Source organism: Hemibagrus wyckioides, linkage group LG11, assembly GCF_019097595.1.
Source record: "Hemibagrus wyckioides isolate EC202008001 linkage group LG11, SWU_Hwy_1.0, whole genome shotgun sequence".
NCBI classification, from domain to species: domain Eukaryota; kingdom Metazoa; phylum Chordata; class Actinopteri; order Siluriformes; family Bagridae; genus Hemibagrus; species Hemibagrus wyckioides.
The window spans coordinates 8412668-8437351 of record NC_080720.1 but is presented as its reverse complement, the minus strand read 5'-3'; the positions used below and the strand labels follow the sequence as shown (position 1 = coordinate 8437351).

General features: G+C 37.3%; 1 protein-coding gene across 1 annotated transcript; it reads left to right on the top strand.

The window, feature by feature from the left end:
- The first annotated feature begins 3038 nt into the window (after positions 1–3038).
- Positions 3039–10306, top strand: LOC131361222 (urokinase plasminogen activator surface receptor-like). The gene is made up of 5 exons (XM_058402202.1): positions 3039–3175; positions 3518–3637; positions 3762–3935; positions 6227–6343; positions 7833–10306. The coding sequence occupies exons 1-5, from the start codon at positions 3127–3129 to the stop codon at positions 8018–8020; spliced, it is 648 nt and encodes a 215-aa protein (XP_058258185.1). The 5' UTR covers positions 3039–3126; the 3' UTR covers positions 8021–10306.
- Positions 10307–24684: the final 14378 nt, after the last annotated feature.

Below are 24684 nucleotides of genomic sequence, written 5' to 3'. Positions count from 1 at the left end.
GCTACCGTGACACTGATACCATAACATATGTTAATACAGAATGATCAAGAAAACGGATACAAGGCTTCACAATGATCAGGGAGTGATTATAGATGAGAGCAATACTATATGTATGGACTAGCTATGAATCCATAGTGTGGAGAATATTCAGAATGCCTCTGAAATAAAATGTTGAATTCTAGTGAGGATTTTGGTGGTGATGATAAACAATATCCAGGATGGTTCCACCCAGTACTGCCCATCTGACACTAGACAGAAGTGTTCATTACTTGCTAACATACTGATTGTGGAATACAGTGACGGCCAAATACGAATATCCATCAACAGCTCAACAACAAAATTATTAGACACGTTTAGCCCTTAACCAGATATTGTGATATACATTAATATCATGAGCTCCCATTTGCCCTCTGCTAGCTGTTTTTGGAATCAATCCCTAATTTTCTAACTTCACAAGACTACAATCTGATTGCAGAGCTTTTATTATGCTCTTTGCATCTTAGCCAAACCTCGGATTTTGCTGAGGTGGAAGGATCCACCTCCAACTTCTACACAATGGATCTGAGATGTCCTCTTTTTGTAAAAGTTAGTTAAAATTAAATATTCTCTTCCAATCAGTTGTAAAAAGCTTGAGGACTCTTTTAAGCAACATCAGCATTCAGCAACAGCTTTCACCTCGAATTAAACCGCTGTTCAGACTGTGGCACTTTAATTATTTTGTTAGGACACTCTGTGTTTTTTCTGTTCTTTCTTTCTGCTTTGGTTGTTGTTTTTTTCCTCTTGGTAATATTGCCCTGAAACTCATAAATAAAGCAAACTATTGCACTTAAAAGCATTCATTGGCTGCATTCATTATTTCTATTTGTTTTATTGTTTATAGCACTTTTAAACAAGCATAGAAACAAACAAACTAAAAGAAACAGAAAAGTTATATACAATTCTGTCTACGTTTGTCTGTTTTGAGGTGAAAAGAATGATAATTGACCTTTATGCATTCATTATAACAATATTATATTAAATTTTGGACTAAAATGTTTCTAATATAGCTTCACCTCATTTCCCAGCCTACACACATATCATGCTGTGTATTTTTACGATCATTGTGGCTGCTCTTAGTTCCACAAAGGTCTTGTTTTTTCAAGGATTTGTCGTAGCAAAGAAACTGTTGTTTATGTCAAGAAGCTTTTATTGTCATTTCGACCATAAATCTCTGTTGCATTACAGTGAAATGAAACGATGTTCCTCAAGGAGCCCGGTGCTACACAAAACACAGAGCTACATAAAACAACACAAAACCAAGTACTAAAAATTATATTTGCATATTTTCCCATATTATCTATCTATCTATCTATCTATCTATCTATCTATCTATCTATCTATCTATCTATCTATCTATCTATCTATCTATCTATCTATCTATCTATCTATCTATCTATCTATCTATCTATCTATCTATCTATCTATCTATCTATCTATCTATCTATCTATCTATCTATCTATCTCTTCCTGAAGTACTTAATCTACAAATTGTGTTGTCTGTGTGCTTCCCCAACAGAGTTTTTAGACTGAATGTATTCTTAGTGAAACAGTATCAGGATGTATTTATTAACAGAGTCTTCAGAACACTTCTGTAAGTCACTCAGGATGAGGAAATCTGGTTTATACCAGCCACTCCCGGTATAATTCAATTCAATTTCAATTCAGTTTATTTGTATAGCGCTTTTAACAATGGACATTGTCTCAAAGCAGCTTTACAGAAGTATAGAAACTGAGAAGAGAAAAACATTTATAAAGCTTAAATTAAAGTTACTATTTTATCCCTTATGAGCAAACCTGTGGCAATGGTGGCAAGGAAAAAACTCCGTGTGATGATGTAAGGCAGAAACCTTGAGAGGAACCAGGCTGAGAAGGGAACCTCATCCTCATTTAGGAGACACTGGACAGTAAATAATGTAAATGTAACTAATTAATGTCCTTACTACAACAGCAACCAAGGGCTTATGAGGAAGTTTAGTTTCTGATTTCATTATAGACACTAATTCCTTGCTGTCACAAGCTGACAGAGGTTACGGCAGATCTGTGATGGTGTGGATAAAAGCTGTGTCTTCAGAACTTAAGACTGCCAGACAGTCAGTGTTGGGCTCTTGTGTATTATCCTATATTACTCAGCTATAGATTTCCTTTTTATTTATCCTCGCATCTAATCCACTTTTGACTGCCAAACGAATGTAATAAGACATAATTCAGCAAACCCACGACTGAACTGTACAAAACTCTCTGTCTCTCTCACACACACACACTCTCTCTCACCTGTGTGGACACACACTCACACATAACTTATATTGTTCAATACTTATTGCACTACCTCAAACCTTGTGTTTATTACATCTGCTGCTATATTTATATTTATGTTTATTTCTATTTTGCACTACCTCGACCGCTGCTATTGTATTTTTGCACATGTTGTCAGGTCTCAAAGTTGTACATCATCTCATTTTATTTCCTTTCATTTACATTTCATTGCACATGGTCTTTTTCTTTTTTCGGCGCTAAGTGTCCTGTCTTATCGTTGCTTTGTTTGCACCTAGCTGCACACTTTGCACTTTATGTGGCTTGGACAAACTTGGGTCATAGCTCTGTTTTGTTTTTTTGTGTTTGAACTATATGTTGTATGTTTATGTAGCACCAGGGTCCTGGAGAAACGTTGTTTCATTTCACTACAGGTATGTACTGCGTCAGCTATATGTGGTTGAAATGACAATAAAGCTTCTTGAATCTTGGATCTTGAAATGCTTTGGGTGACTTCACTGATTTTAATTACATCAAAATGATTTTAGTAATGATTAAGATTGAAAAATACGATTGCTGAGAAAGTGCCATGTAAAGATATTTTACACGACTGTACGTATGTTAACCTAAGTACACATTAGATTGCTCCTCTAAGCAAACATTTTTCATAGAGCTTATTGCTTTGGTACATTAAACAAAGATCATGCCAAGAACTGAGCCCTGAACCAGAACCAGCCCTTAGTAATAAGTCATGCGGTCTACTACTAAATAACTAACCTACTAAATAACCTTTGCATAGATTATAGGAGACAGAGTCCACTCAGCTTGTCCATTAAAATGAAGTTGCTTCTGGTCTTCTACTTCTCTTCCTCTCTCTTCGGCTCAGGTAATTATTTTATTATTTCTATTCATGCACCTATTTTTGAAGAAACTAGTATTTACTAGCTGTTTGTTTCACACTTAATGTAGGAACTAGAAATAATTAGCAGTTATCCTTGTCAACAACTGTGAATACATTTTTGTAAATACATTTTTTACACATCCAGCTGATGTATTGTACAGGGTTCCAGTCTCAAGACCATCTCTAATACTATCTAAAGTAGAAAATGTGCCATTATTTAACTATAATGCCATTATTATACTATCTAATGATCATGTTTGTTTTTCAAGATGCCTGTTGTGTTCCTGCATTGTTCATGCATTGCATTTCTCTTTGATTGTTTTAAAGTAACCATGCTGGATTGTTTAGACTACACTAGTCTTTCAGGAAGGTGTAGCACCACATTTTCACAACAGTGTCCCCCAGACAACTTATGTGCTTCTTTGATATACAATTATTCTGTGCCAGGTAAGCATCGGATAGATAAAAGTCCTGTTTGCTGCTGCTTATGCTGTATAGAGTATTATAAGCATTTACAGCGCAACTAATCACAAAATGTGATGTGGACCTTATGTTTAAATGTCTGTTTAAGGGTTTAAAGTGAATATGATTGGAGAGATTCATGGCTGCCTTCCACAGGCTGTCTGTAATCAAAAGAATTCAAGTGGATTGGAAACCACTTACTCAGCTAATGTTGGAGTTGCAAAGGGTTTTCTATCCATCTCCTGCTGTGAGTCTGACAATTGCAACTGCATCATTATCCCTGGTAAGAAAACATATATATATATTTTCTCATTCTCATTCATTGCTGTGATCTGTCAAGTTTTCATTTTGGGTTTTCACTTTATTTTATTTACCAAATATGTATATATTTCCACTGATACATTCAAGTATAATTGTTTAGAACTAAACTGACAAGAATTATATGATAATATAGTATTTGCCAGTTCATCCCAAGTGAATCACAGTAGTATTTTTTTTTATCATGGTAGAGCTGTATCTTTCCATAGACTGGCTCCCAATTACAAGCAAGTCTGGTCCCTGCTAATGACAGAGGGATTTGATATATGAAAGTAGATAGATAGATAGATAGATAGATAGATAGATAGATAGATAGATAGATAGATAGATAGATAGATAGATAGATAGCAATATGTGTGCATTATGTACATTGCATGTACAACAGTAACAGAGATAATATACACTGTATACACTATATACATATATATATATGTATATATATATATATATATATATATATATATATATATATATATATATATATATATATATATATATATACATGTGTGTGTGTGTGTGTGTATCATGTGTATATATAGGTATATATGAATAGATAAACTAGGGCAATCTATGAATTAACAATTATGTACATTTATAATTATATTATATGGAGAAGATGTAGCAGACTGTACAGAATGGAGCAGAGCTGCAAGGTGGTTAGTGTTAGTGAGACATGAGTGTCTTAGCCATGTAATGTAGAGTTCAGTAGATTTGTGGTTGTGGGGGAAAAGCGGACCCTGAACCTGCTGGTTCTGGTGCCGATACAAACAGCAGTTGATGCACTGTCTAGTTTTCCAGAGAAAACTCATCATCAGAGAACTCAGACTAAATACTAAATATTTTTTTAATATAGAGCTTTAGGGAGTTTGATGGATTTGGGGGATTTTAGGGCTTTACAATACTATACAAATAATGGCTCTTTATGGATTTTTTGTTGCTGTTGTTGAAACTCCTAGCACCTCTCTGTGCACATCTATTCAGCTTGTCACAGCTAGAATAAGAAAAAGATGTTGTACTCCCTCATTCTCATTGTCCCAGTTTCTCTTTGTGTGCACAAAAGACTACTGCAGACGTCTATAAACAATCAATCATGTCTTTGAGAAGCTTATTCATGAAGTCTGAGGGTCTGAGGCAGTTTGTGTTTGTAGCGCCCCTTAGTGGTGAAAAACACAATTTTCCATTCACTCCCCTCTTCTCTTATTGAAATGATTGTTGGGAATGTTACAAAGCTGCCAACAATAGATGTAGTAAACAGCAGTATTTTAGAATTCGAGCACCATCTCGAAATTACATTTGCAGCATTTAGGAAATGCTCTTATCCAGAGTGACTTAAAGAAATGCTTTGTAGTCTGTATCCTCGTGTTAGTCCACTAGGTCAGGAACTAAGAACACCATTAACCTAACACAGCATGAAAAGAAAAACAAAACAAAAACGAATTAGAAAAAATGAAGTAAGCCTAAGTAAGTGTTAATTGAAGTGGTCCCATCGTCTTTAAGGGTACAATTCAATTCAATTTATTTGTATGGCGCTTTTAAAAATGGACATTTTCTCAAAGCAGCTTTACCGAAGTATAGAAACAGAGAATAAAAATGATAAAGTTTATAGATGAGTAACAAAGGTATGCATCAAGACTCTTATCTGTTCTGGCACCTGAGCTGGTGGAATTAACTTCCCAATCCATCCATCCATCCAGAACAGCTGAGTCACTGGCTCTCTTGAAATGACCAGTGAAGACCTGCCTCTTCATGTGATACTATCTATCTATCTATCTATCTATCTATCTATCTATCTATCTATCTATCTATCTATCTATCTATCTATCTATCTATCTGTCTATCTGTCTATCTGTCTATCTGTCTATCTATCTATCTATCTATCTATCTATCTATCTATCTATCTATCTATCTATCTATCTATCTATCTAGTGAACCAGAATTAATGTATTCATTGATAGAGACTCCACGTGCTTTAGTACGTTGCTCTGGATAACAGCGCCTGGCAAATGCCGCAAATATAAATGTAAATGTGCTTGGTGAAGTGGTACGTCTTGTCAGTATATGTCAGTGGCTGACCCTGTGCTCTGACCCCAATGTCCTAGGAATCTGGGATATGGGATGAAAGGAATGTTTATGTGACAAATAAGGTCATTTCTTTCTTCTTATTGATGAGTACTTTTTCTGCATAATCAATAGCCACGATGAACTTTTGCCTACAGCTACATGCTACAGCTTCGTGTTATATGTGTGTTTCCGCAGAGCCAGACAACAAACCAAATGGACTTCAGTGTTTAAGCTGCAAGGGATTAACAGACACAACATGCAGCTCTTACATATCTTGTGTGGGAAATCAAGATCATTGTATGACTGGAACAGGTTAGGGATATATTGTTCCTTTCACGAATACAGTACATGATATTAATGGTATCATTTTGGAATAAAACCATAGCTTTGTTTTTATTTGTTGTAAAAATAGAGTAAGTGTAAATAAGTTAGAGACAATGTTCAAAGTCCCAAAAAGAGTTTCAAGTTTAAAAAATAGAAATGTCAAATGTGAAATAGAAAAAAATAAAACAAAAGAATACTCAGACTTAATAGTAGTTTAAAAAAATAGTTTAAAATGCAGAATTAATTACAGTTGGATGTGGAATAAATGTTTAGTGAATTGTCAGTTCTCATGATAACATCTACTCGTTGGGAAGGGGTACTTTCTAAATAACTCAAGGTACAGTGAGGATCTTTTGAAGTTCCCTAGTGGCTTAGCAGCTAAGAATCCCGTGTACTCACTGCCGTGGCCTGGGTTCAGTTCCTGGACAGCGAACTCTCAGTGCTGGTCCCATGCATGGCAGAGGTCTGTCAGGAAGGGCATTGGTGTGAAAACCTATGAAAAATCAAATATGCAGATCTGCTGTGGTTAACCCTCTAAAGGTTGTAGCCATAGAACAACAACCATGAGCATGGGCAATGGTGGCTCAAGTAATTAAGGCTCTGGGTTGTTGATTGGAGTTCAAGCCCCAGAACCACCAAGCTGCCATTGTCACATCCAGCACCCCTGCCCTGTGAGGGGCTTGCACCCAGACCTCTGTAGTACACCATGGAGATAGACTCATACGTGGGATTCACAGAAGCTCTGCTTTATTTACATAAATGTGAGACAAAAGACATGGGGAAGACTAACCTAATCACAATGGCACTAAATGGCACTAACTAAACTGAAACATAAACAAAACCGTGAACGTGAACTTGGACATGACTCTAGAATATGAAACACAGAACATTCAACAGTGACTGACGACGACAGGTACACAAGGATCCCTATTTATAGGGCACAACATTAGGACGAATGGGGAACAGGTGACACGGCGGGAATTAAAGAATGGGGAAGGCGTGGCACGAAATACACACAAAGAAGCAGGCTTCTGAGATTCCAGGACTCCAGGTCTGGGAGGGAACTGTCCAGCTGTTCCTGACAGCCACTGTTGGGTCCTTAAGCAAGGCCTTTAACCCTCACCGCTCCAGGGATGCTGTATCATAGCTGACCCTGTGCGCTGACCCCAACTTCCAAAACTGGGATATGTGAAGAAAGAATTTCACTGTTCTGTAATGTACATGTGAGGAATAAAAGCACAACTCTATGCAAATATAAAAATCATTTAGACACTGTAATGTTCAGGAAAGATTCATAAATTGACTACCAGGAATGAAAGAGTAAAAAGCACATGCTGATTGGATGATGCGGGTGTGACATTTTTACCATTCCGATGAATGTCTTATTCCAAAATGATGAAAGTAAATGATCAGCTTTTGTATCATATCCATCTCTGGAAGGTACTAACCAACTATAATAATATTTTTCTTTCCTCAGTTTTAACCTTGGCAAACCTAACAATCAAGGGATGTGCCTCTAAAGGTTTCTGTGATGCAAATTTTCAAAATTCCACATTGGCGGATGTCCACTGTTGCCCTGGAAGGTTCTGTAACAGGAGTGAAGCCTGGAACAGGAATGTTGGCCTGTTACTAATGATGCTAAGCGCTACTAAACTTCTCTTATGAGTATCTAAGCCATTGCTCCTTGCCGCAAATTGCACAATTTTTACCCTCTCATATAAGCTATTTTATAAATATATGTATAAATAACATGTGTATATATAAACAATGACTAATTTCTTTCAATGAGATATTAATTGGTAATAAATAGTAAATATAGAGATATGAACAACTGTAAACATTGCACTTTGTAAAGGTTGAACAGTGTGGTGTAAGAGGGAAAGCTGGTTAGTTTAATGGATCGGAATTGACTAATAATAATCATATGATCAGACTGGAAAAAAGAAGGGAAATAAAATTCCAGTTGTGATCAATAAAGTTCAGGTCAGTCCTTTAAGTATTTACAACTTTGATGTTTTTACACCAAGGACTGTTCTTCCATATATTATATATACAGTATGTATATTTTTCCATTTCAGATTTTCAAACTTTATAGGGAAATTGGATGCTATGCTATGTTTGTGCTAATATGGCCCCAGACTGTACAGTATTTCGTGCACAATATGATGGCACTCTCTAGTGGCTGTTGTGGGTAGTGACAAAATATTAGTCCCGGGAGATCCATTCACAGTAACATGACTTCTGATACATCTGACAGTTCAGACACTGTAATTTACATTTATTTGTATATATAAATGAATAGTGTTTATTTTCAGTTCCACTGGACTAAATTTTGTTTTACTATTACAGAAAACTGTACATAACTTCCATCCATCCATCCATTGTCTATACCTGCTTATTCCTAATTAGGGTCACGGGGGTCTGCTGGAGCCTATCCCAGCGCACATAGGGTGAAAGGCAGGGGTACACCCTGGACAGGTCGCCAGTCCATCACAGGGCCGTACATAACATCGGTCCTTAACTGACATATTTCTGGTTGTGAGGCATCTTTTTCATTCCATGAGATTAATTTTCTTTACAGCAGTACATGTTTATGTTATTGTGCACTGCCACGGCTGTCACATGTGAAGTGTTCCTCACCTTGTGCCCTGAGTCTCCTGGGATAGGATCTAGGGTCGCTAGACGCTACAGAAAATGGATGAATGAATGCAGAAGTAAATCAGCCATGGAGAAATCTTCAATTTGGTTGATGAAACAAGTAAGAGTGTATGATTGTAAGTTTCTTTTCAACATTTTCTTATTGTATGCCATTGTTGTAAAGTATTTATTCTGTTGCTTCTTTACATTACCAAAGAGCTGCTGAGAAGACAAGCAATGAATAAAATGTTGTGATATATTTGGTACATGAAAATATCTTGCAATTAGTCGACGGGCGACTAATTAAACAACTGAGTGAAGAAAGTGTTCATTATAATTACCCATAAACACTAAACTAACACACACCATTATACAGTATCAGGACCAGCCCAAACCTCAGGACAATAAGAGTAAACCAAATTAATACACTCCAAAAGCAAACTATATGAGTCACTGTAGAAGTCAGATTCCAGCTCAAAGCAAAGTGCAATGCAATTATTTGAATGACTAAATCCTTCCTGGAAGCTTATGAACAAGACGCAGAAGCGTCGCTCACTCACTGAAGAAACCGTTGTGTCTGAAATTCCCAAGAGATCAGTAGTTTATGAGTTACTCGAACCAGCCCTTCTGCCCCTAACATCCATACTCCAGTCACTATCAGAGATCACACTTTTTTCTTTATACTGATGTGTGATTCAAACATTAACTGAATCTCTTGACCTGTATTTTCATGATTTTATGCATTGTTGCTGCTGTCACCTGATTGGATAACTGCATAAATGTGCAGATGTTCCTAATAAAGTGGACAGTGAGTGTATATCTCCAGCAAAAGCAAGTGAACATTTTGTCCTCAAAGTTGATGTATTAAAAGCAGGAAAAATGGGCAAGTGTAAGGATTTGAGTGAGTTTGACAAGGACCAAAATGTGATGGCTTGACCACTGGATCAGAGCATCTCCAAAACTGCAGCTCTTGTGGGGTGTTCCCGGTCTGCAGTGGTCAGTGTCTATCAAAAGTGGTCCAAGGAAGGAACAGTGGTGAACCGGCAACAGGGTCATGGGCGGCCAAGGATCATTGATGCACGTGGGGAGTGAAGACTGACCCGTGTGATCCGATCCAACAGACGAGCTACTGCTGCTCAAACTGCTGAAGAAGTTAATGCTGGTTCTGATAGAAAGGTGTCAGAATACACAGTGCATGATGGGTCAGGGCTGTTTTGGCAGCAAAAGGCGGACCCAATATTAGACAGGTGGTCATAATATTATGCCTGATCAGTGTATGTATGCAAATGAATGAATAAATAAATAAACAGTAGAAATGCCTATGGAGCACAAAGAACCAGTTGTATGGTTGTTCTTGTACAGCTACAAATTTAAGACATTTCGATTGTAAACTTGCTTGGATATGAAATAAAAATTATACTATTTATTAACTGTACTATAATAATTATACTAGACAGGATGACACCATCAATTTAAAACAGTTGCTTCCACAGTGAGTGAGTATATTTTTTAACTACACAGACACAAAAGACAAAGACAGCCTCGAAATCCTGGATATGTGCATTTTAGATGTCCACAACTTTTGTTGATCTCTTTATTTCTGCATGCGCCCGTAACCTTGGCCCCATTCTCTTGCTCTCTTTGTTAGTCTTTCTGCATATATATTTTATGCCATACTCTGGAGGCTTTTACCATAAATTATACAGACTCACTAAGCTTTCCATTTGCTAGACAGATGTTATTTTTCTCTGAGGAAGAGAAAGAGGACTGCTTCATAATTTAGAGGTAATGCTGTCCAGTCCCAGGAATAAATAACACAAGCACACAAACAATCAAACAAACAAATAAAAAAAAAAAGGTTACAATACTACGAGCTACAGCAGTGCCACATAGTGTTAATAAACTATTAATAATGCTAATTAAGAAGCTTCAATAAGCTTTCCTGCTCAGCAGATTGATATCACACAGGCTTTACCCCACTCTCGGTCAGAAAAGAGGGCAGCGTGCCTCAGAGCTGTGGATCCCAGAGTTTTAACAGATGATTCACATAAAAAGTGCATGAATAGTGCAGTTTCACTTTTATCTTCTGATCAGTAGTGGGAATACAGCTAGGAAGTGTGTACACATCCGTACGTGTGTTTCTCTCTGGACTCCATTTTTATTGAATCATTTATAGGTGCAATATCAGACAATATCACAGGACATATGCTGGGTAGTCCTGTTGATATTTGCCAGTCCACAGACTAACACTGAGATACAGGAGAGTGCTACAGTGCATAGTGACTTACAAATGAAATCCAACAATAGAGATTACTTTGCTATAGAGCATACAGACTCGAGATTTGACTCGACAGCCTCCTCCCTATTTGTTTTGTTATTTTTTTGTATTTTTATATACAAAAAGATTCTCTATATATGTGTACATCTTTTGCGAGAGGTCATGTGACTAATAGTAATAATCATTAATAATCAATAATGGCATATTAAAGGTGTCCATTATAATACAGATACAACCACCATATTTAACACATTAATCAGGCTTATTAATAATATTTAAAGAAAAAGACCTTTTTCCACAGATGCTATTAATCCTAACTGTACACAGTGCATTGCTTTTTCAAAAAATGCATCTTTATGTGCATCAAAAATTGTGTTTAATATCAAACAATAATTGTAGGAAAATAATAAATCAATCAAATTAAATAATATATTTATTTTAATTATATATTTCCTTAAATATTCCTTTGTTTATGCAAATAATTAACAGCTACTGTAAGCATAAATGATTTTTTAAATTTATTTTCATTACTGCAACTATTGACTGTATATTTTCATTATTTTTCTCAAGAACTAAAATGCCAGGTAATTTATTTTTTCCTGCAAAGTTACCACTTGCTCACTAGTTAATCTTCAGCTCTCCTGTTTTGTTTAGTTTTCGCTCACTATAGCTATTGATTCCTGACTATTAATCTTAACAGTTGTTAAGAGAATTTATTTGAAAAGCCTTTAATTCAGCTCAAACCAGTCTGGTCACTCTTGTCTGACTTCTCTCAACAGTTTATTTATTTATTTATTTATTTATTTATTTAACCATAGTAAAAAAAACAAACAAGCAAAGTAAAAGCAAAAACAAAAACACAAAGGCCATTATTATATTATATTATATTATATTATATTATATTATATTATATTATATTATATTATATTATATTATATTATATTATATTATATTATTATAATTATGATGATCTGACCTGCAGCTGCAAAATGTTATGCACTGCAAAAGCAACATTATTGTTCATGATATCATCATCATCATCATCATCATTAATTATTCTTCTTCTTCCTCCTCCTCTTCTTCTTCTTTTTCTTAATATTATTATTATTATTATTACTACTACTACTACTACTACTACTACTACTAATAATAATAATAATATTAATAATAATATGTGATGAATTGAATCGTGTGTTAGAGTAGGGAAAACATTTGGATGAAGGCTGTGTCTCCGCAGCAGTACACGCTGTGCTGCAGTGCTCAGTTGTGGTCAGAAGTCGGCGCTGTAGTCAAACTAACGGAGCTGCCGCTCATCACGACACATAACGCAAAGGTCACTGGCTTATTTCAATACATATCACTCGGTCGTTTCCAAGAATCACTATCATTGCGTCATATTTTATCTTTATTTTACTTTTAAATTTCTTCCAGCAGTTGGACTCGTCCCCAATACTAAGTTTAGCACAGCTAAACAGAACATACATCAATAATCGGACAGATCACGCGCACAGATGTCATGTCGCTTCATTTCTCAATGTTAAACGCCTTCCTGTAATCGAACAGGATACCAACAAACAAACAAACAAACAAGCAAACAGTTAATGTTGCCATTTTCTAAAATTCACCATCAATAATTAACCCTCTCTGTTTTTCTTCTCTTTTCCTTGGTCTCTTCCAGCCTCGCGCCAAGGACGCGCGCAAAGTAGTACTGGTACCCGAGCGCGCGCCAGTGATGACAGCTGTCACTATGGAGACGTCCCAAAGCGCAAACCACCACACTAAACAGCATGAAAAATAGTGCTCCACAATACAGTGGGGTTTGAGATGTAGCCGTATTTACGTTAATAACAGTGGTCTCATCTAAAAACCAATAATAATAATAATTATTATTATTATTTTAATTATTATTTTTTAGATGGCAATTACATGACAAAGGTAATGCATGGTATTGGGAAAGCAAAGTTACCTGAGTGCATAAAATAATATAATACAATATAATATAAAAACGAGAGTTAAAAACATGAAAACCCAGTTCTGACCATCGGAATAAAGTATAAATCATTTACCCCAAGGTTTATAAGGGATTAAGGGGGGAATTAAGTAAGGCTACAAGCAATTCTGACTACTTTTGTCAAGGCTCTTTTAAAAAGATTAATGCACACCATTTAGGTTTAATGATTTTACAAGAATTTTGCAAGGGCTACACTTAAGAAATAGTTCTCTTTCAAAGATTTATAGCACTTTTGCTGTTCTGTTGCCTGACTCTTTTAGAGGGTTTGTGTATTTTTTAAAAGTGAACTAAGTGGTCCGAAAGCTGGCATTAGGGGGAGGAATCGTAGCGAGAGATAAGGGTCAGGATAGAGGAAGGGGTCATGGGGTCAATAGAGTAATGTGGAACGACACACTACTGTGAAACTGATATGAGGGATGAGGAGGATAGTGTGAAGAGGACAAGAGCACAGACCAGATTGAAGGAGGGAACAGGATAAGGTATAATCAATGGTGACAGCAGAAGTGTAATGATGGACAGATAAATAGAAATGTAATGAACATGGGTGCTTTAATGAATGTGGCATAAGGGGAGAGGTATAAAAAATCCCCAAAAGTTTGTTTGTAAAATGTTTAGTAGCCAAAATCACCAGAGAGATTAGCCTTTGTGCAGAAAGTGGCTATTTGTTGAATTAAAAGGATGCATTTTTTTTTAGTATAGTTCATAATAAGATATAAGGAGGAAATTCTGATTGTAATTCTCTCTCTCTCTCTCTCTCTCTCTCACTCTCTCTCTCTCTCTCTCTCACTCTCTCTCTCTCTCTCTCTCTCTCTCTCTCTCTCTCCCCTGTGTGTCTCTGCTTAGTCAGCTCATTACCCAGTGGAGCCATAGACAGAATGGGTTTAAATCTCAGCATTGCCCCCCCAGCCCTCTCTTCCTCTCTCTCTCTCTCTCTCTCTCGCTCTCTTTTCTCCAGTTTGTTTACCCAGCTTCTCTTTTGTTGTCTAAGACATCTTTTCTATCCCTCTTTTTTTTTTGTAACTGCCATGTCTTTGAATGCTCCTCCTTGTCAGCGGCTTGCACCTACATCCACACATCGCATGCTTCCAAGGTTGCAGATCTTTGTTGTGCATAAAAAAAGTCTTCATAGAGTTCCTGGGCTGAGTTCGCCAACAGATCATGGAGGGGGTTTGTTGTGCGAGGATATTTTTGTGGTAGTTAGACTTTTGTGTTTCTCAGCAACTTCCCATAACATATTTCAGCATCTTACGATATAGTTTCTGTAAAAATTTTGCCAGATTTTACACGCATTTGCTTATGAAATAACCCCTCCTTTATTATTCAGTTAAACATCTTAGACCATACTGTACAGTAAATGCATTTATTCAGTAATTACAACAAAAATGGTAGAAAAAATATATAGGTATGAGAATTGGGGGGGTGGAAAGCCAGGATCTGATGAGAGGTTACATTTAAGCCTATATTAATTACCACCACCTTAACTGCTATAGAAATTTAGTATCTAGATTTACATACAGTGTAGAAAACTGACAAAAACTCCCAAATTATTCTAAAGGTTTACTTCTTTACCAGACTGAAATTATTAAATCTTTATAGAAATAACCTACAGACTTATCATACAAGTCATACACACATTCCAACAGCAGCAGCTTGACAGTATTAGGATTTGAACTCATAACCTTCTGATCAGTAGCCCAAGTCCCTAACTTCTGATTAAAAAAATCATACAGATTTATAATACATTGGTTAGCACAGGAAATTTAAAATACTTGTTTTTATTTATTTATTTATTTATTTATTTATTATTATTATTATTATTATTATTATTATTATTATTATTATTATTATTATTTAATTTCCTTTTAAATAACTTTTTTCAGAATTTAATTTTAGCCTTAAAAAAATAATCTGTACTAATAAGGGAGGGTGGCTGAAAGGAGGGTTTAGCTTTTTCTTTATTGACTAAAAGCTAAAAAGTTCAAGACAGACCTGTGGACATTATATCCCGCCAAGAATTCCATTTGACGCTCTTGACTAGGTGATTTTTCTCCTCTTCCCTAGAGACAAATAAAGAGAGCGAGGGGATCTGAAAACTATATCGCCTCTAATACACTGCAGAGACAAGCGCTGCTCTGTGGCCCATGTTGTGTGAAGTGGGTAATGTGTGTTAGGAGCCCTAGAGGAAAAAGCCTCAGGCTGTTTGGCATGCTTGGCAACTAACCCCCACCTTCGCTCTCTCTCTCTCTCTCCCTCTCTCTCTCTCTCTCTCTCTCTCTCTCTCTCTGCCTCAGTGCCTCCTGGTAGTCCAGTGCTCTCTGCACATGCACATGTGTAAATATTTTAGCGTAAGGGGGAGGGCGATGGGACCGGCGACAACTTCATAAATACTCAATGACAAATGGGCTGCCTTGCCACCACCTGTCAAAGTTCACAATGATTTATTGATTTCTTTATTTGTCACATAAAAAAGGGAAATATCTTTCTCTCTCCATCACACTTACACGAGGCTGTGTTTGGCACATTGCTGGGTGACATGAAAAAAGATGAAGAAAAAAAAAAAAAAAGAAAGCTTCCTGTCCTGATCCTTGGATCTATGATGGATGGCAGAAAGATAGACATATACCATGAATGCTTCACTTTCCTACATTTGTTAGAAAACAGCAAAGGGATCTGGGATCTCCCTTCCCTCCCACTTCTCTCTCTCTCCATTCTGTACAGGATCTATTTCTCTCACAGAAGCTGTGACCGATGTACACAGGTTGATCATTCCAGACAAAAGAAGCGACTTCTGCCCTCGAGAGCAGAATTATAAGATGTTGCTTTTAGAATTCTATTCAAAAGCAACTCTATTTTACTTCAGTGCACTGTACTGCTTCTTCTTTTCCATCTGAAACAATAGGACCAAGCCTCGTGGATGTTTTCGTAATTTTCCCATTATTAAACATATTGTCTGGAAATTATATTCATTTCATTTAATGAGAGCAGGATAAAGATATGGAGCTGTTTGTAACACTTTCGAATAGAGGTCTAAATGAACTCTCACTGCTCTTGCTTAACTGTCTCGCTTTCAGATGTCCAGAATATTGGTTTGCATTATTATAACATTCCTACTGAATCAGTCTCAGACACGTTGCAGGAACTTTTGTGTTTCAGACGCTGCTTCAGAAGAAACTTTAACGACTGTGAAAGAATTTAGGGATTCAGATATCATCTCATCTTGTTCATTAATTAATCAGCAACACCCGCACACACATTTTTCTCTGTTTTCCTTTTAGTCTCTTTTATTCATTGCTGCTGTGTTCCTGATCTATCTCTTTGTGTCTTGTGTCTTCTTGTCTCCCATCTTGTCTCCTACCAGCACCCCTCCCTGCTGCATCGTCCCGCTCATGCTTTGGCGGTTGGCAGCCTGTCGATGAGAGTCATTGGTCGACGGCAGGCATAGTCAATGACCCTGACAGTGCGCAGTTATCGCCCTAATTAAGATGCCACACTTGAGTTAAACCGCTGCATTAGGATTTGATGGGGAATTGATCAGAGTGTCACAGGCAGCAATCGGAAGAGAGAGATGAAGAGAGTGAAAGAGGAGCAGAGATGGAGGAGGGAGGTTTACTCAGGCACGCCACCTTCTTGTCAATGGCGTCTGAGGTGCAGGGGTCAAAGTTTAAGACAATCTTTGATTCCACTTGATCATCCCACTGTGTCTCTGCTTGATGGATTAATTACTGTGATATTGAAGTGACGGAATCTCAAGTGGGCTGTTAAACAGCAGGCAAGTGCCTGGAGGCCAATGTGTGTGTGTGTGCGTGTGTATATGTGTGTGTGTGTAATTTGGTTCATGTTAATTACAGTGTTGTTCAAATAGTTTACTCTCAAGTGGACTAGCAGTGTGTAGACAAACATGCATCTGGGGGAAAAGTTACAACGATTTTTCCCCTCAACACAAACACTGATGAGAAATATTTGACATCTGCAGTTTGGTTCTTTGGTGTTGGACTATAGCTACGTAGGGCAGGAGGTTATAGCATTAAGTCATAGTGTTGAATATGAATTTTTACAAAGTTATGACACTGGAGACCTTCCAAAAATGCTAAATGAACATCTCACAGAAAACGTTCTTCAGTTTTTCACATATTCTTCATTCTGCTTATGAAGAATGCATACTATACACATCCACATAAATGAGCTGTGGCTATACATTCCAGACGTTTTTAAAGCAGAGCTTCATTGGAACAAGAAAGACAGCAGCATTGTGATCTGTTTACATTAACATGCAATTAATTTATTTGAGCAAGGTTTAAGTGTTCCTGGCTTCAACAAAAAATATTTGCAGTGTCTCCTTGGCATGTGTGAAATGTAATGGCAGACTGTTCACGTTGATTTCTTTTTGTTAAATAAAAAATATTGTTGGCGTAAGAAGCACAGCTGGTCTCATAACATCGATGACATGCTTGAAACATGCAGTTCGGATAAATGTAGTGGACACTGAACAATATGTGTTTTGTAGAGCGTGTTTGGGCTCATGCATTAGAATAAGTGCAGTCAGGCATTCCTGAATGAACATATGCAAACATGTACATATCTAGCTACAAATAGTGGAGAGAGCGAGAGAGAGAGAGAGAGAGAGAGAGAGAGAGAGAGGTGTAACTACCGATGATTTTGTGTCTAAAAGTAGTGCATTTACAATCCCATCAAGCCATCCAGGGTTTGGCATAAGTGTGCAGGATCAATTAAGATGGTATATGCTACAGTGCTGGCAGTCATATATTTTACATAGGAATATGATGAGCTTCTGATTTATGACCACCGTAAAATGTAAAAATACTTACCTGGAGGACTTTCCATCTCCAGTTCCAACTGGGAAAAAGAAGTCTGAGGTTCCTACCCAAGACACTGGGGACAAGTCTGTATTGACATTAGATGCCAGTTTGTATGACTACCAGGACATCTGCACTGTAAGATCTGACTGTGAATAAACAAATGTATTGTCTGTTAGATGGTGTCAGATAGATTTTGGATTTTTAAAAGGATTTCATTTGAACAAAAAAAAATTAAAAATACAGATAAATACAGCCTAAAATCTGCAGGACTGGAAAAGAAATTTGTTAGGAGTAGCATACAGGGTGTTAGGGATATAACTGAATATGAGTACATTCTAAACCAATACGAAAACATATATGAATAGAATTTGTGCTTCCTTCCTTCCTTCTTTCTTAGAAAACTCAGGGCATCTGGTTGACAATCCAAACAGGAATCAGGGATATTTTTTCTACCTCTGAGTCTTTTTCTTTTTTAGTGTTATCAATTTCTTCCAGTTTAGGCCATCTGAATCTGATTTTAAATCTAAATACAGCTCCAGATATAGTGAAATTATGTATAGCCACTTTGTGCCCAATGTTCCTGGCTTTGGATCCACCATAACCCTGACCAGGATAAAGTATTTACTGAAGAATGAATGAATGAATCTGGTTAGTGATATTAGCACAATAAAAGCCCTTGCTGTGAAGCCTATCTAGTACACAACCTGAATCTAGTACTTTTATTTAGTACATAACCCACATAGCAACTCTCTAACCCCTGCTTTAATTCATACCATTTTTCTTTTCTTTTTTTTTTTTTTACATCTATGCAACATTATCATAAAGTGTAGTCACAGTCAATAAGAGGTCAAATAAACATGAAATAGGGTTATTTTAAGTTTATGTATTTTCTCATGTTTAAATGCATGAAATAAGGTTATGTGAGGTTTCCAAAAAATAATGCATTTCCTACATAATATCATGGTCTATTCACACCCATTTGCACACACTCACCTTCTGTATTCCTCTCTTTTCATACCTTTCCGTCCTTTTCCACACTCATAGTACCTGGGTCCCCTGAACTTTTTCCTCACTGTGCTGATTTTCTTTGCTTTCACCTTTCCCTTTCCTCTCACTTTATCTCTCTAGGATATTCTTTCCATCTGAATTTTCTTTGGACCTTTTCTTTTTTAATCCCGAATTTATTTTCTTATGAGGACAAGCAACATCTCTCTCCTGCCATGAGCCCCCCCCCTCCCTCTCCCTCTCTTTTCCTCTTGCTCTCTGTCTCTCAGAGGGTCATTTGCCTTTTCAGATGAGATTATGAGGTATAATGGAGGGGGAGGTGGAGAGTGCTGAGACAGGAAGAAATGGCCTGCAGCAAAGATGGGAGATTTGATGGCTAGTCGATACAGCCGGTCCGGCTGACAGAGAGAGCATGAGAGAAAAAACAGCTGAAGGAGGGAAGACACATGGGAGCAAGAGGAATAAGTAGAGATTGTGCATCTCGCCCAGGAGATGTAAGCAAGACCTTTATAAAGCTTGTATGAAGACCATTTTTACTTCATAGAAATCAATTGACATCACATATCTTCTTCTTAATGGCATCATATGCCAATTCCTGAATGAGCCTTAGATCACTGTGATATGTCACATCAGTCTACTGATCATACCTCATAGCGTATCTGACACTCACACTGATCGTAGCTTTTGCTCAGGCTCCTTAAATGCCCTTTATGGCTGCTTGGGGAGACAATGGTGCGACGCCTCTCTAACATCCCACTCCACATCCCTGGCAGAATGGAGTGGCCCATTGCAGCAGTAACATTTCCATGGTGATGGATGGGGAGTGAAGATGACAGAATGGGGATTAACCTTGGTTTTATGGTCGAGGGCGGGGCCATATTGCTGCCTTTAGGGTGGGAGGGGAGGGAGCTCCGCCTTTATGCATCATAAACAGGGCAAATGATGCATATGCAAAGTTCCTCTAAACGAAGAGCCATCCGTTACTGACTTAATGAGGGTTTTTTAATCAAACAGAGGTCAGTACCATCAGAGACAATGACAAGATCAAATGTAGCTGCCGAAGATAAATAGGGATGAATGGTCACCTATTCTTAAACAAGATGGTGAAATGCGTTGCCTTGCATCTCTCCTTTTGCCCCCCTCTCTCTCTCTCTCTCTCTCTCTCTGTCTCTCACCCACACCCATACACACACACACACACACACACACACACACACACACAGAGTCAAATTCTCTTTCACTGCTTTTTTTTGTCCCCCTGGGTGTTCAGTGTTGATGGAGACAGTCTTCCTTGCTTAACGACACATTCAATATTGTCTTGGATTGACACTTCCTGAGAGGGGGCAGTTATGGGTCAAGGGCCAAAGGCAGACAAGCCGTATTTGTCCCAGTCATTCTTTCCTTGACTCTCTCTTTTTCCCACTTTGCCTCTCAGGTTACTTGCATATCAAGTGGCATCTACCTACAGGTCAGTACAAATTCAGTCTTTAGTGTCTTTCCCATTCTTTGTATTAGGACAGATGACAAATACTGCTGCTGCTTATAATGATAATAATAATAATAATAATAATAATAATAATAATAATAATAATAATAATAATAATAATAATAATAATAATAATAATAATAATAATGGACAAATTGGCTGAGTTGGTTGTGGGTTTGATTTCCTTCTCCTTTCCGTGTGTGTGTGTGTGTGGAGTTTGGATGTTCTCCATTTGCTTTGGGTACTTTGTTTTCTCCCGCAGTTCAAAGACATGCATTGGGATAAAAGTAATACTTTCTATTCATTTTGAATTGTGTTTAATGTTATGGAATAGTTATCGCTTATGCTACAACAGCGATGAACAGTCCTTCCCTCATAAGCCTCGTTTTTTTTTCTCTCTCTCTTGAAGTTAACAATATAAAAAAATATTACAGCTTGTCGTAATAGCTGGCCTTTAACATCAACAATTATACATTTTTAATCAGTTTATGTAGCGTGTCCACCATACAAGTCCATGTGTAAACTGTGACTGTAGAAAGGCTAACATATTAAAATGAACACAATAAATAAACCCATTAGAGCTGCTGTTCTAGAGAATGAATCTGACCATCTGACCAATCAGGATCCAGAATGAAACAGTGCAGTGGTATAAGTCACATAATAATACTATCTACTATCTAGTCTTAGAAATGATGTTTTTTTAAGGGTTCCTTGTTAGCTAAATGGACTGTACTTCAGATATCCTCTGCTACAGGTGTACACTGATGTAAGGTTTTACTTAAAATATTTAAATAAGAGAGAAAATCTCACCCATGTTCCATAATTACTTCCAAAGAAGTGCCATTTTTGGATGTACAAGGTTTCTACCTCACACTGATTTCATAATTCATCTAATTTAAATAACTTTTCACACACACACACACACACACACACACACACACACACACACTGAATGATCGGAGGTGAACTGAGGGTGTCTCCTGATTGCTTGTGGGTGATTCCTCATCACAAAAGGGTACAAATTCAACTCTAATAGTGTGTGTGAGAGTGTGTGTTTGTCTCTCTGTCACCCCGGGGCTATAACGTAAAGAGACATGTACGACTGACCCCCCACCTCACTGTTAACAGAGTGTCTGGTGCAGTAATGTGCCATAAAGACAGACAGACGATTAACCTTGCTGGCCCTGCGTGCACACCGTGGAGTGTGTGTGTGTGTGAGTGTGTGTGTGTGTGTGTGTGTGGTGTGGGGTGGAGGATGTCATAGTCTAACTTGTCACTGGACTAGTTTTATAGGCATGTTGGCGGACAGCTGCTGAAAGTAGAGAGGCTCTATTACAAGTGTTATATAGCTACTTACAGACAGTCCAGAACCTCCTTCAGTTAATGTGACAGAGACAGGGTTAAGGTAAAAAGAAAAAAGCAAAGGCTTTTCCCATGCATCTTTGTTTTATAGCATCGTAATTACATAAGGTTACAAACCCAGTGAAATGAATTTTGGCCATGTTTGCCTGCAGCAATGTAGAAAAACTGAGAAAAAATGCTCAGATTGAGGTTTCCATACAGCCTCCGAATGTTAGAAGAGCATCAGTTTCCTTTAACGAATAATGCGAAGAGACGGCTTCGCTCCATCAGCCTGTCAGCCCGTGGCAGCAGCAATGAGAGCTGATGAAAGGTGATTAGAGACGATAGCTGTCCCCTCTTAGTGTCACGGCACATGACAGCAGTCCTCAGGCACAGGATAGACTGGACGCATGAGAGAGAGGGCAAGGATGGACAGAGGAAGCAGAGTGGTTGAGTGGCCATGGCAGTCTGTCCCAGAGGATCTGTCTCTCTGTGTTGACCTGCTGACCTGCAGGACAGATCAGCACCTGGACCTCAGGCTGAAGAGACACGCAGACCTGGGCAATGAGAAATAGATGCAGACAAATACACCCATACATGCTGGTGCAAAACACACACACACACACACACTGAGCAGCATCTTAGTAAGGAGAGTGACAGTCGTTGGCTGCCATTTCCGGAGTGTAGAAAGCAGTGTTATGTCTTGCAACATTGTCAGCATTCATAAGCTTCATTTTGAACCCCGTAAATAAAAGAGAGAACGCAGAAAAGACGAGATAGACAGTATAGGAGTATTTGCCTTCTGATCTACATTAAATAATGGGTATGCTTTTTTCTTTTCTTTTCCTCATGATACCTACATGACATTTATCTACATGTTGTGTTTGGTGTTGAATCAGTAAAAGTATATATTAAGTATAAGGAATAAAATATGATAGGCCATGATGTTCGATGCCACTTTGTCAATTTTTCAATTTATTAAAGAATGATGTGTCTTACTTTATAGCTAGTTTTCACGCTGTAGAACGTCTGAGAAACAAGAAAAGATGTCATGTTACCAACGAAATTGGAAATAATAAAGTTATCTGTGCTCTTAAGGCTCTCAAAAAATGAGCTGATATGTGACTGACTGATCCAAAATGCTGACACTCGAGACTACTTAACATAATGTGTGTAAATAATAATAAGTAAATAATGAGTATAACTATTATATAAGTACTCCTTACATAGTAAGTAAATAAGTCTCTCCTTACACAAAGCTTCACTATATCAACAATTATATACTTTTCTGTGTAAAATAACCATGTTCCTTTCTTAATTTATTACTATTTATTTTAATTTATTATTATTAAGAATCAGTTTATTATTAGCCTTAGGTTATGTGAACAGTCCAAGATACGTGTCCCTGTGTAAAGAAACAAGAATATTCTTATTATAATAAGTGCATTCATTTAAATTCATTATCGATGGCACAACTGGTGTTATAGAAAACTGTCCCCTTCTGACCAATCAGAGTTTAGCATGATATTATTATTTTTTTATTTATTTAATAATAATTTGTCAGAGAGGATTTTCACAGTCATTTCGAATGCTGTTAAAGTTTTCAGAACAATATTAAAGGCATTCTAAAAATCTCTCTATATATTTTTATCTTTATTTGTAATATGTGGAATTAAGATAAGATAAGAATTTCAATACATGTCTTTGTAGCGATGATGGACATCTAAGGGCATGAATTTCATCCATAAATGTGAAAAGGAAGAGTGAATTTATCCATTTTTACCCTAACAATCAATGTCTCAAGATGAGACAGAGATTTATCAATAGCAATACAGTCAAATTACTTCCGGTTCATTTCAGTTGCTACACTTTACCAATGGTTTTATGGTATGGATGTAGAGCTTAATTCACAAATTCACTATATTTTACCTTCTACAACATTTTCCACACATTTGTAACTAGACTATTGATTAAAGAAAATGTTTTGTTCATTTATCAGTACACTGAAACATGTTGAAATTATCGTTCATTGTGCGGCTCTGCTGGAGAGGTTGATATAACACAGGAAAGTGTATGCAAAAAGCATATCTCCAGTTTGTTGGTGTGGTATTAACTCGGTATCGATCAAGAAAAATGCAGTACATGCCATTTAAGGGCCGAGGGTCATGGGGTGGTATAGGAGAAAGAGTAAAAGTATCCAATTTCATCAACAATTCCTCTCTGTTCATTCAGCTGGAGGCTAACAATAGCTTTAAAGGTTAATTGCTCGCTTTGCTGTCATGTACATTCACCTTTAAGTTTTTTGTGCTTTAAAGCCACTTCCACTTTTTTCCCCCCACTCTTTTCATATTGTTTGGTTCAGGATTTACCCACCTCTTCTACTCTGTCCATCCTTTCCTCTGCTCTCCTGGCCTCTCCAATCGATTCCTGCCAGTATCCAATGTCAAAGACACATTCAGATGCTTTTCCTCTCTCGTTAATAATTCACACTGTCTGAGTCATCAATAATAATTCTCACCAAGCAATCATTCAGCTTCACAACCAGTCCCCCTGCATCACCCACTCTGTCTCTCTTTAACTGACGTGACTCAAAGCCCAGGTCTCTCTTCACTGTTTTGCACAAGTATATAATTAAATAAATTAAATGTATGTATTGTATATATGTGTTGTTTTGGTCCTCAGTGCATTTGACAGTCTCCTGGTCACTGTATGTGTTCCATGAACTGGTTTCATCCTGTAACACCAATGCACTGG